This window comes from Aptenodytes forsteri, unplaced genomic scaffold (assembly GCF_000699145.1).
Source record: "Aptenodytes forsteri isolate BGI_AS27 unplaced genomic scaffold, ASM69914v1 Scaffold94, whole genome shotgun sequence".
NCBI classification, from domain to species: Eukaryota; Metazoa; Chordata; class Aves; order Sphenisciformes; family Spheniscidae; genus Aptenodytes; species Aptenodytes forsteri.
In genome coordinates this window covers 2,945,456-2,958,946 of record NW_008795017.1, presented here as the reverse complement: position 1 = coordinate 2,958,946, position 13,491 = coordinate 2,945,456, and the positions used below count along the sequence as shown (strand labels likewise).

Below are 13,491 nucleotides of genomic sequence, written 5' to 3'. Positions count from 1 at the left end.
CAGTCTGCTATAATTTGGCCCTTCCTACAGCAAATTTCTTCCACAAGAGTGTTTTACAAATACTAGCTAGCTCTTAGAAAGCACTTCAAAATACAAATGTTTTAGTTCACTTTTGACTGATAAGCTGAGGCAGAGAAGCAAATACCAAGAAAACAGTCAGAATGGGAGAAGCTGACATGAGATCTCAGGAGCCGTTGGCTCTCTCTGATGGGTTTGGATCTAAAGCCAAGGTCATACTTAAACTCAAATGTAGGTCGGATAGAAGTATGATACTAAGGTGTTGTTGTTCAGGTGAGAGAATCTGTTTTTACCTTTTCACCTGACTTGAATACTAAATGAAATTCAGTCTTGCTGGATTTACTAAACTTCTTTACCAAAACAGCTGTGTAATGACCTTCCCATATACGCTGCTCCCAGAACATTTTGAACTATATCTTTTAATTTCCTTTCTGGCTGATCTCTTACAGGTCTACGTTCCCACCATGCTTGGAAAAACAAACTCTGTGGAAGGGCATTGTACTGTTACTGTCTTCATCCATTGCATCCTTTCAGCTCTAACCCATTCAGCACATGAAATGAGTTCAATTCAGTTCTGGAATTGTTACCTGAGCTGGAATATGATACAATAGGATTGAAGGAATATGGATAAATATAGGCATCCTGGGCCAGAGTCTCAGTTGCTGTGGGTCAACTTTCCTCCACTGAATCATGCTGATTTATGCTAGATCCAGGGTCTGCCCCAACTAAGTAGTACAATGGCACTTTGGAAACAAAGCCTTGTGTGGAAGATTCCTTAATTTAAATTTATAAGTCCTGAAAGAGTGCTACGAATATTCCTGGTTCCTAGTGGATTTGAGGAGTAGCCATAAAAACAAACTAGACAAGAGGAAACCTCGCACATTTATGTATATGCACAGCTTTACTGACTTCAGTAATCCTGTCATAATGTAAATGAAATTAGGCATTTCTAAAGGGTTCTTTTTGTGTCTGACTGCACAGTTACTATATTTACTCATGTGTAGATAAACTGTGCTGGGCAGGTCACAACATTATGGTTGTGAGGAGCTAATGTTACTGCAGCTTTCAAACCCTATCATATCTAAACCTCATGATAATAATAGTAGTGAATAGTAATGACTAATACATAGTTATTAATAGTGCTTTTATGTAGATTTTTAATAAGTAGAGGGATGTTTAAGAAGGAACTATAAAGAACACAATATTTGGAGTTGGAAAGCAAGTCTGAATTTGAGTCGGGTGCAAATACTGAAAGCTTGATATCAAGACTTAACTTTATATAGAAGCTTGAAAAATGTTAATTTTTTTTTCCCCCCCTCTCCCAATCAGATTGCAGTTTGCTATGTGAGTTCTCGGCCTCACTCTCTGAATATCAGTTCCTCTGGTTTGACATTCAGTGGTCTCCTGCTGTACCTCTGCGACTCCTTTGTTGTAGCTAGCTTTTTGAAGAAGTTTCATTTTCTTAAAGGTGAGCTGCAATAATTTTATTGCAGAGAATTATATGACCTGGTCTCTGGGAACCTGGAGAAAAATGTATTTTATATGAAAATATACATGTATATATATGTATATGCATGTATTCATATTTGTCTTTATATACCCCACCCATCTTTGATTCTTGATCATGCTGGCTCTGTACTGTAGTAAACTGGTATATAACAGTGCTATAAGTTCCGCAGATTTCTACATGGGGAGGAATGTTGGATCTGTATCATTATGCCTAGTGTATATACGTAACTCCTTACTTTATGTTTGAAAACAGTATTTAAGATTTATGTATGAAGCATTTACCTATTGTGTTCTTGCAGGTTTTCTAACTTTCAATAGAAAATATGTGCTGGACAAGCCTCCATCAAAATCTATTTACTATGCTTGGAAGTAGAAGCTGGCTTATTTAAAATTTATTCCTACTAACCAGTTCCTCCATGTAGTCCTTATGGTAGTGGATAACAGTGGAGACAAATAACTTCCATTTGTATTGCAGGCAGTCACATTGCAAACTTCTTTCGGATTGTTCTCCTACTATCTTAGGCATTTAGCGCTCTGGGGACTCGTTTCACTCACAGCTATAACTGTTGCAGGAGGAAGAACACCGTGGCAAATGCCTTCTTGAAACAGGCAGAGTTGTTATGAACTGCTGTGTTTTTTGTTGCAGTTAGTACAGTTTCATGTAGGTATGTGTAGCAAAGTGCAAACTGGGGTATACAGTGCTTTAACCTGCACGTGCCACTGAAGCCACATGAGTGCCAGTGTCTATGCTCATTCTGGAGCAGTGTCCACATTTTAATCAGCCTGTAGTTTCTCTAACAAGGCTATCAGAGTAACTGCAAATGAAAGCAGTGCTGTTGTACTGCATTTTTTGAGTGACCAGAGGCTATCAATCAGTTTCATTTTGCATAAACCAGACAATTTTTATAGCGTGCAGCACAAAGTGTGTTTGATTCAGGATTTCTCCATCTCCCTTGGCAGTCTGCTTGATTTTCTAACCCACCACGTGAACATTAAACACCACATGACTGTCTGTCTTGTTTCTTTTTATTATATTCTCAGCTTTTTTTGTCTTGGGCATTTCCATTTACCTCACCATCTCTCATTCAGATTATTGAATGCTGGCGAGGTAATTATTTCCTCTTAGTTGAGCACTTTTCTCGGAAGCCAGGAAATCATGCATGCAAGTTAAAATGGTATCAGCATGCCAGTCAAGGCAGTTGATACTGTTTACTAAAATATGATATTTCTTACTTTGGCATTCTGGATTCGCCTGTCTCCATAGCCATACAGAGCAGATTCTTCTTTGCCAGCACATTAGCTCACCAATCCGAAAAGCACTAAAGTTTGTGATTAGTTTTAAGGACATGTTTCGCTCATTTCTGGTCAGCAAAGCACAAAGAGCTTGTGTCAGCTGTGATGGTGATTGACTTGTGGTGTAAGTGTTCTGCTGAGTGAGGGGTTCACTCAACAAGGTAATGATCAGTAGGGCTAGAACAGTAATGGATGTTGGGCTTTATCTTGTTTTCTGCCAGGACCCATCACCACCTCCTTAGACCTGACAGTTTTACCCTTCCTTACCCTAAAGAGTAGGGAATGTATTGTTAGTCCTGTTTACTAGATGAATACTAGATACCTCAAGTTACACAAGAAGATCTTGATCAATAGGGAGCTGAACATAGCTCTGCTCAGTCCTACATGAGTGTCTTAATTTTCTCCCAAGCCCATTTGTAACTCCTGTTGTGAAAGTGGTGGAGTTCTACATGCTAAGGGGTGGTGGGAGCTGGGTGATATGAGAACAAAGGGGATACTCACGTGGGTTTCTTTTTAACTGCTTGCTTAGGTGCCACCCTGTGTGTGATTTGTCAAGATCGCAATTCTCTTCGCCAGACTGTTGTCCGGCTAGAGCTGGAAGACGAATGGCAGTTCCGACTGCGGGATGAATTCCAGACTGCCAACGCAAAAGAGGACAGACCACTTTTCTTCCTGACTGGACGACATATTTAATTGAAAAGAGACACATTTCCTGAATGATACAAGAGACTAATTGCCACCATCTTATGAAATGACTTTTGAGAGGCTCTGCTTTCTGAACAGAAACAGGACTGTTTTCCATTGTTTATTAGAATGATATCTAATCAGACAATTTGCGCTCATATTTCCAAACACCGAAGTGACTTTTCTAATTTAATTTTCTGATGGAAGTAATTCCTAATTCCTGGGAGAGATGCAGAAACTTACTACTCTGCATGGCGGAAATCATTTTGCATCAGAAGGGAGGTCAATGAATGCACTTCTTCTGTGACAAAAAAGACCACATGCAAGTTCATAAGCAAGAGTTTTAGAAAACTTTTTGTACATTCCAGAAATAGAAAATGTAAAGTTAGGAGCAGATTTTGTTTTACAAGTCTTATTTATCTAACAGCTGGCACAAGGCAACACGAATTGTTACAGTTTTGTAGTATACTGCTACTGATTGATCCAGGTAGGCTTTTTATATGAAGATTTGTAAAGTATATTTCTTAAATAATGGGAACTCAGTTGGAGCCTTAATTTTTGGAACAGGTGCCACACTGGCTAGTTTTACCATACAGGACTCTTGGAATAGAAGCATAATTATATGTCTGGTTTTATTAGCATAAGGAAGAGAATCAAGAACGTAGATTTTAAAATGAGATCTAAACATTTAAACCTGAAACTGAAATTACCTTGAGTAACTGAAGAGACCAAATGGAGAGACTGACCTGCAAGTGACTTATTACATCTAGAACAGTGGTGTTTCCCGGTTTCTGATTAAATAGTTGCACTGGCTACAGACTTCAAGCTGGGCCCAGTGCACTCAAGACAGCAGATGAGATGGTTCTGAAACACTCCCAATACAATTTCTGGGGATATTTTCCTGCCAAGGTGCTTCAAAAGAGTACGAAAATGGAGACTACGTCTCTGAGGAATTCAGGTAGAAATCTAAAAACATGTTCTAGAATGGCACCAGGCATCATGGTATTTTGTACGTTCTAAATGTGAAGTCAGTGATCACAGTCTTTGTCTAGGTTTTTGGAAATATTCTCTGAGTTGCAAACGTCATGTTTGTCTTTATAGAATCAGTGTTAACTTCACTCAGTCCAGGTGCAGGAAGGATGAGTATAGACATTGTCAGAAGACATCTAATATTTGGACAGTCCTTTCTTGCTGGATACACCAATGGGAGGATCATTGATTTTATACTGATGAAATGCCATCAGGTGGCCGAGTCCATTACAGTACTGGCCTTGAAATGCAGACATCAGTATGACTGTGCCAAAGAGCTAATTTAGGTTCATTTACAGGGAAAAGGTAAGTTCTGTAAGTTTGAGAGACTTAGATTGCTATTTACAAGATAACTGCTAGAAATCAGTGTGTTTCTGTATTTCATTGTCCTTGATGCAGAGTGAGAATTCACTTTAAGTTTTGGGAAGGAAGGTGGGCATTGTCCTATGTAAATAGTATTACCTGTTCAGTTTTTACCAGTTAATTAGTTAATTTAAACTTTTTTAAAGAAGTGTGGCATTCATGTTTAATCCATCCTTTATAAATAAAGTTCATGCTGCATGGACATCTGTCTTGGTGATGTACAGGACTGTCAAGTATGCTTTTGTAGGGGAAAAAAATGGTTGGCTGAAAGGAGCTAATATAATTAAGGAATGCTCTGAACTGATCAAGAGAAAATACAGTACTGCTTAATGGCCTAAAGCATAATGCAGCCTCAAAGGTATAAGAGTTTTTACAAGAACTCAGAACGAAATACGGTGGGCTGAAATCTCCTTTCCTGTAACCAAATACTTAAACAACTTATGTGTCTGTAAACTTTCCCTGTGTTTTGGAGCTGAGATTTGCTTTGCAAGTCTTTAGACATCCATTTTCTCCAAAAAACTGGAAAAGGCCTAAACTATGTGATAAAAAATAAATAAAAATAAATCACATCCTTTATTAACATTCTCTTTTGCCACAAAGTCTTAAAAACTTTGACAAAATGCAGCTGCTAGGGGGCTGAAACCATCATACTCTTGAGTGTTGTTTCACCATTAACCTTTTGCTCCGTGAGTTACCTACCTACTGTATCCTGTCTACAAGACAGGGGCCTCAGGACCTGGCCTCACCAGACATATGTCTATTGTGTGACCAAGTGCAATCATTCTCCGTCATGGAGTACATACATAAGCAATCATGTATATGGTGAAACTTTCTTGCACAGCCCATTGTCTGATGGAGCACATCCTGTTGTAAGACCAGATATGCACTTACTGTGTGACCAAAATGCAGTTACTTCCCGTCATATGACCAGCTATGTACCCAACAGAAAAAATATGGTAGAAAAATACAGCATTTTGTTCACAGGATGCCAAATGGTAATGGTGGATCCGTCAGGGAGAGCCGCTCTCCAGAGCTCCATCCAAAAGTTTCTTCATCCCTGACTAGTTTACAAGCTAAGCTCCCTTAGACTGTAAGCTTTCACGGAGAGCAACAGTGTAGGGTTCGTGTCCAACTAAGACTTGGAAGTGATACAGTAATACAAATAAATAACAATGATAAATAAAAGCAAATCTGTTTGGGTGGGACTGGCATCCTGTGCTGCAACTTCTTCCTGCTGTAGCTGTTTACCATGGGTGCATGTGTTGGGCTGGGAACCCAGGTCCCAGCTCCACCCTTCTCTTGTCTTGCCTTTTGTGGGAGGGAATTATTGGCTTTCAGTCCCAGCTACCTTTGCGAGAAACCTTGTCCCATGCCCGTTACGTACACAGATCTCTTAAGTCTTTCCTTTCTGACTTTAACGTGGCAAGAAGATAGAGTTCTTCGTCACATGGATTGACTTGATAATGTAGTAGCAAACAAAATAAAAGGCATTGCCTGCATGCTTTTGCAGACTTTTTACAGCCTCTACTTTCTTCTCTATTGCCTTCCATGCTTGCTGGTTTAGCCACCCACTATTATCACCTGCAGATAGTATTGTTAGCATGTTCTGTATTGTGTGTCAGAGTGAAGTCCAAATATAGAGAAGGTTACTGGGAAGGTGACATTATTTTCCTTCTTACCATCCTCTCTCCACTATCAAAGCACTCTTCACAAGCACTTAATCACTAATGTCTGGTATCTAATCATCAGGGCATTACAGATGATTTGAACACTAGAGGATGTAAGGGGTTTCATCCTTCCCTAGCAAGTGCCTCCCGTTGTGACAGGGAATGTACAGATCTCGGCTCCCACTCTGCATCTAAAAGCAGCTGCCAAATATTGCTTGAGAGGGGGCTGCTTTTCAAAGGCTGTATCTGTGACACTCTGTGGTGAAATGTGTCACTCACACAAAAAGAAACAAGTACAGTAATAGACAACGCAAAGGAAGGGTCAGGAGAGAGGCTTACAGCGTGGAAAATGGAGAGCGAGGGAAGTGGGGGCTATGAACAGAGGCAGCAGCATGGAAGAAGCTGGGGGGCAAGTAGGGCTCCTGGCTGTGGTAGGAAGTGTTTGTTGGGGCAGAAGGGCCCTGGGCAGGGGCTGTGTGCAGTGCAAAAGAATCAGGATTTCCACGGCAGGGGGCATTCAGGTGGGTGGCGTGAGCACCCAGCTCAACAGGTCCCGGCCATCTGCCGCGGGCTGCTGGGCTGGGCTGCCTGCGGGGCTTGGTGGGGGATCACAGGGCATCACTCCTTCCTGGGGTCTGTTCCCCAGCCACTGCCACGGCGCCTGTAGCAGAAATGACGGTGCCAGAGCTGTTTCTCAGAGTCGTAACGCATTGCAGTTATCTTAAAGACCAACCTCTGCTTGCATCCATCTGCCACGCGCCGCTTACCCAGTGAGCACTGTCCTGCACACTGGCAGGCACCCACACACCCGCTACACAGCCTTTCACCGCACCACGCACAATCTGCCACCCTGCCTTTCTGTTCTCCCAACAGAGCCCTCCGCTCACACACCGTCCCCCACCCTTTAGCAACCAGCCTTAATATTTCATCAGCTGTCACTGAAATACGGTGGCTATGCTGGTGTGAAATAAAATCCATATTCTTTCCTTTCCCCTACTTCCTTAAGGACACAGCTGTTCGGCGAAAAGTAAAACTAGTCCCACACATCCTCTGCCTGTTGACTGTCTTCTACCCCTTGTCCCTGCTCCAGTCTTCACCTGAAGAAATTTTCAGTGGTTCTGGTCATTTGCAAATGTTTTCATAACATTTCCAGTCCTGTTTTGACAGCCCCCAAAATAACCATTGATGACTGGGGAGGACACAACTCCGGGAGTTTTGAGGCAATTGTTCAATTGCTGGCATTGCCCATTGCTGACATATTTTTTGGCAAGGGAGTGATGGGGTGTCAGATGTAACAGCGAGACTCCTACTCAGTGAGAAAAAGATGTTTGGAATCAACTGCCATGATTTTAAGAAAGGCTTCATAAAGTTGCTTCATATGTAAATGTGGTTTTGATTAAAATCCTCAAGAAAATTGAAATGTTTGATTTAGATTTACATAGTAATATAAACAGAAGGAAATTTCTTCACACTTGAACATGACCGATGTGTTGATTATGCACTTAAACCCTGAACATACTAAGGAGTATTATTCTGGCAGTGTGTGCTGAGGTGCTATAGAAAATGTTGAGTGGCACTCTTAACAGCAACTTAACAGTTTTCTTTATACTTGGAGACAACAGGATTGACAGGAAAGTGAGTTTTTACTTGTTACTACCTATAGGGACCAGTAACAGTTTGAAGATCAGTTATTGGCTCACAGGGTATTGCGGTAACCACTGGATTAATTCTGCATCATAGGATACCTATGCAGAACGTGCTTTTCCAAACACACAGAACCTGTTTTTTGGTGATGGTGTGATTTCTTTCTGTTCGAACTTAAATTATTCTTGTAAATACTGTTGATTTATCAGCCATAAATCTCATAGGTCTGTCCCAGACAAGATGGCACCTGTGTTGGGGCAGGTTGGCAGCACTGTGTACCAGTCCGAAATCCCCCACTAGGCTCATGTTTGGGCTGAACGTGCAACATCTTGAATCTTACCTCTGCAGGAGACGCAAAACAGGAGAGTTACAACTCAGCAGCTGTGTAAGGTAGATTTTATTCTTGTTAGCCCTATTTCAGGTATCAAGGTGCTATAAATTGCCATGGGTGTTTATGAGACAAAAGCCTTTACAGAAAGAAAATAGAAAAGAGCAGTTCCATACGCTTTGTCCACGGCAACTGCAGTAACGTGAAAAGACTGGAGAAAGTTAAACTATTTTAGGTGAGTGATGCTGTCCCAGTACATTAGAGTTGTGATTCTATTTAAAAATATCTTAAATTAATCTTTAAGTTGAACAATCATTCTATTAAAAATAAGATGACATAATCTTATCAGTTCAGCAAAATAAAGTTCACACGAAGGTTACCATGAGCTAATATTACTATATTTAAATATTCTGGGATGATTGCAAATGTTTTTTTGCTTCTCATGATACAGCACTTACAAACGCTGTTTATAAAAAGGAGTTGGTTCCTGTTTACCCTGTGTCATCATGCAGTGAAATCATTAGGCAGTGTTTAAAACTGACATCAAGATTTCTGTTTACACTGCATAATTATCCAATGAAACTCGTAGCTACAGGATCTCACAGAGGCTACAAGCTGAGCAGGAGTCCAAAAACTGTTGTGAAGCTCATGTGAACCGTGAGTCTGAGAATATCTTCTGTGAATTTTGTGTCAGCCCCCCTGTTCCACGCGTGTCTTTGGTTGAAAACACCAACTTGGGAAGTAGCAGCAAAGTCGTGAAGTCCTGAGAGTGGGGAAATGGGAAGGGAGTGAGGGAAAAGCAACTGCTGGGGTCGTGGGGGAGCACTGGGAAGGAGGCGAAGAGCCAGTGGCCTGGCTGTGGGTGCATGGCAGCAGAGGAGGTGGGAAGGGGAGCAGGTGGTGGAATGGCAACCTTGGGAAAAGGCTGGGAACCACTGTCCTCTTTTATGAAAATTATGGAGAAAGTTCTTTTTACATCTGGTTATTAGTCCATTTCTGGATATCTTGGTCAGAAGTGTTTGGTGATTGTCACCCTTGGACATAGGATACCAGACTATCAGATGCACTGATCTAGGAACAGCAGTCGTTGGGTTCGTGTATGTTGCACAGAAGAAATGCTCGTACTTGTTAGTGCTTCCTGGTGAAAGCAGAAAGGTCCTGAAGCTGGACGGTGCAGAATATGACAAAGGCTTCAGAAATACAGTGTGCTGGGAAAGACGCACAGCCACTTCTTGAAGAATTTTAGAAATAAACATTATGCAACGTATTACAATGATTTAAACAGTATTTCCGACAGATTGTTATACTTACCCATCACAGCTTGAAAGCAAATTCAACAGAAGAAATGGGTGGGACAGTGGAAAATTACTCCAACAAACAGTGGTTCCTATCTTTTAAGTTTAGTGAATAGACCTTTCAGCAGAAGCAGGAATGCCATTGAAATTCATTAGGTGTGGCGTTTCCCTGTTTAGCTGAAATGAGAAGGATTGTATTGAATTTCCTTCCCCGAAATTGTTCCAGAAAGAAAATGTGATCTGTCAGATAGCTAATAAATGGGTTTCTGTGCTTACTTACTTACAACATTTGGTGTACAACAGAAACGAGTAACTCGAGCATCTTGGTAACTTAAGTGCTGTGCTGTTTTCTCTTGGAAGTGTTAGCCTACACCTTGAGAGTGACTTGGCTATTGGGCCACTTCAGATTCTGAGTTTCTAATGTGAAACGTGAAAGAGCCTAAGTAAGCATCAATTTTTCTGAAAATCAGGTCTCTTCCAGATGTCTTCCAAGTCAATGTCCTGTGATCCTAAGTCACCCATCAGGAGGGATGTCCATCGGGGACTGGCGCCAGTGGGCCAGAGTGGCAGAGTTTCAGGGAGAGGAGCAGGTCAGAGATGGCAGCACGAGGCTGCCTGCCAGCACAGGAGGGATGCTGAGGGCACCCCAGCGGACTCCCATAGGCCCAGGGAGTAACTGAGTGAGCCGAGAGGGTGTTGCTTGCACCTGATGCCTGTCCTGTGATGCAAACTGACATTTCCTTTGCCGTGTCAGACATTTGCAGCAGTTTGGCAGCTGTGTTAGTTTTGGTTGATGCACAGGAATAACACCTCGTTCCCAATACTCCCAAAGCTTAAAGACAACTCCATGCAGCAGTGAGCTTCCCTCTCAGCTGGGATGTCACTGCTCTTCTTGAGACCCCAGAATAAATTGTTTTAGGAAACTGTTTCAGACTTTAAAAAGCCCTGCATGTTGTAGTTTGGGATAAGGAGGATGACGGAGGCAAGTACAGCTGATGCTGATGTTGCTGTTGAAAATAACACACTGTCAACCCACAGCCTGTGCGACTGTGATACCCTAACCCTCAAGCTGATGATGCCTGCTGGGCTACCAGCTATCAGAAAGGGCTGTCACTTTTTAGTCCTCTCTGCCTTTACATGCTGCCCAGCTTAACGACACTCGCAGCGATGAGAGACCATATGCTGGCAACAGGCTATTTCTCTACTCAATGCTATGTTTCCAAAGTTTTCTTTTTCCATCACTTAATTATTTTCCTACTTACTGAATTTGCATATAGCTTAAGGTTAAATATCAAACATATTTGGGCATATTTGTTCATTTGATAATCATTATCAGCTCATAGCTAACGCTAGGACTCTCCTGCAATGGTGTGCTATAAATAGCCCACTTTGTTATATAACTCAGTGGAAAGATTTAGAAGCCTTTGCCCGAAGTCAGAGATGTATCAGAAGGGTTCAGGTTTTTTGATAGCAATTTTATCTCACCTGCTCTGCAACCGGATGCCTTATAAGCAGAGGAATAATAAATAATAAAATTCAAGCTAAAGGTTGTGGTCAGTTCAGGCACAAAGCCTTCCCTAGGCCTGATTTTGGAGAAAAAAGCTGCCATTCCTGTCAGCTGCCAGAAGTGATTTCAAGATGCTGGACTCGGCAGTCCCCTCTTACTGAACCAGAAGTCTCACAGGTATTGGGGCAAGTTTGTCTGAAGTTACGTAGGGTGAGATCCATAATAATTGGATTCTACGCTCTGGTACCGAACCCAAAAGAAACAGAAGACCAAAAGGAACAAAAGGGAAAGAAAATGGCCCTCTTTCAAACTTGATGATTGCGCAGAAGAACAGGAAAGCTGTACTGCCCTCACATCCATACAGTTATGGTTGTGGAGCTGTGTGGCTGTGCAGAATGGCAGAATAAGATTCTGACATTAAGAACGTGTCTTGAAAACAAAATGAAACCATTAAAATCCGTACTAAATATGATTAATGATGGTAATAAAATGTTGGCAGTGAAAATTCCTTATATTCCGTTCACAGAATTTATAACTCAGCAAATTGTCTGACCATAAAAAATCTTGTATGAAAGTAAGGATACCGACTGTTTGGAAGTGAATTTGTGCTTGTCAGGCTCTAATTTTTCACTGAACCTTATGACTTAATTAGGATACTTGAGGAGTCAGTTGCAAGCAAAGCGTGCTCAGGTTTCTTGCTCTGACTGTGCTTCCAAGAACTTCGGCAGGTAAAATTAGCAAGCAAACATGATCGCTGGGAAATTATATTCTCTGGAGCTTTGTTGTCAACAGCTAAAACCTGAAGGCAGCATTTTTGTATATGGCTGAAACCAAGAGTGGTTTTAGTAGCGTATGCAAAGAATGGGGGAAAATGATCAGGTCAGGATGTCGTCTGAGGAGGAAGACCAGCCAGAGATCCCCACCGGCTCCCCTTGGTCTTGGGTAAGAGCTTATGCCCTAAGGTTGCATAAATAACACTTAAAGCTCTAGAAAAAAGTAACAAGCTGTGCTGTGTGAACCTAGATAGAACTGAGTATCATCAGCTTTTTTACTCTCCTGTTGAAGTTTGTGTTTCATGAATGGTTAGATTGTCTGTTCTAGTTCTACCTGTGGACATTTAAAAAAGAACTGAATGGGAAAACCTTCTTTTGCTTCTGCTGTGTATGTCAGATGCTACCAGAAAACCTGGCTGATTCTGTACTGTTTGCTTTGCTGTCTCACTGGCCATGTAAAGCAGCACTGTTGAAAGATACCTTTTAGGTATAATGGAGGGAAAATGATGTAAACAATAGTGTAAATGTTTGCTCTGAAGGTCTGCATTAAGGAAAGAGCCAGTGAGACCCCTATTACAAATACAGAAATGTCTTGCCGTAATTTTTTTAGTAAGATGGAAGCTGCCTTAATGAAAGAAGCTGCCTTAATGAAAGACAGTCTGCACTGATGGCCCACCAGCAGTGGTTGCATGGTCCCGTGTTTTAAGATCCGGGCTTGATGCCTAATGCTGCTAGAGAGGATGTGGGTCAGTATGGTTTTCTGATGGAAAGATAGAGGATGCATTCATTCCGAAAGGGCTTTGAGTGAAAACAGGAACAGCTTTACTGAATGATCTGGGAATTCTCTAAGTTTCAGGAAAAGAGGAGGGGGTACCACCAGGGCTTTGAATTACTTTAAGAAAAGCATTAAAGTGATTAAAAAAATTTATATGTATGTCTTGAAATTAGTATTTATGGTTTCATTTCATAACCTTAAATTTCCATGTATTTTTATAGACATACACATCTATGATTTTTCTGGAAACGTCAATGTTTGAAATGGTTTCTAAGTGTTTGTGGTCAGGCACAAATGTGTGTGTAAGCATGGAACTGATATTTCCTGCAGGTACCCAAGGAGTTATCAGAGACAATTGCTTTTTGAAGGTAAAAGGCATAGAATAAATTGGTTTAGCTGATGATAGGAATGTGGATTTAAAAGTCTCATCTTGGGAGGAACATGCAGGGAGGATGAATCATAGAATCATTAAGGTTGGAAAAGACCTCTAAGATCATCGAGTCCAACCGTCAACCCAACACCACCATGCCCACTAAACCGTGTCCCTAAGTGCCGCATCTACATGTCTTTTAAATACTTCCAGGGACGGTGACTCAACCACTTCCC

General features: G+C 41.4%; 2 protein-coding genes across 3 annotated transcripts in view; both read left to right on the top strand.

The window, feature by feature from the left end:
• Positions 1–3,579, top strand: part of GREB1 (growth regulation by estrogen in breast cancer 1) — a 64,064-nt gene extending 60,485 nt beyond the window's left edge. The window contains exons 31-32 of the mRNA XM_009275569.2: positions 1,348–1,486; positions 3,350–3,579. Coding sequence (XP_009273844.1) covers positions 1,348–1,486; positions 3,350–3,513 — 303 coding nt within the window. The 3' untranslated portion in view covers positions 3,514–3,579. The remainder of the gene's footprint in view (positions 1–1,347; positions 1,487–3,349) is intronic.
• Positions 3,580–12,065: 8,486 nt separating this feature from the next.
• Positions 12,066–13,491, top strand: part of LPIN1 (lipin 1) — a 91,121-nt gene continuing 89,695 nt past the window's right edge. For both annotated transcript variants that reach the window (XM_009275567.2, XM_009275566.2), the window contains exon 1: positions 12,066–12,279. In XM_009275567.2, the coding sequence (XP_009273842.1) occupies positions 12,190–12,279 (90 nt within the window). In that variant the 5' untranslated portion in view covers positions 12,066–12,189. The remainder of the gene's footprint in view (positions 12,280–13,491) is intronic.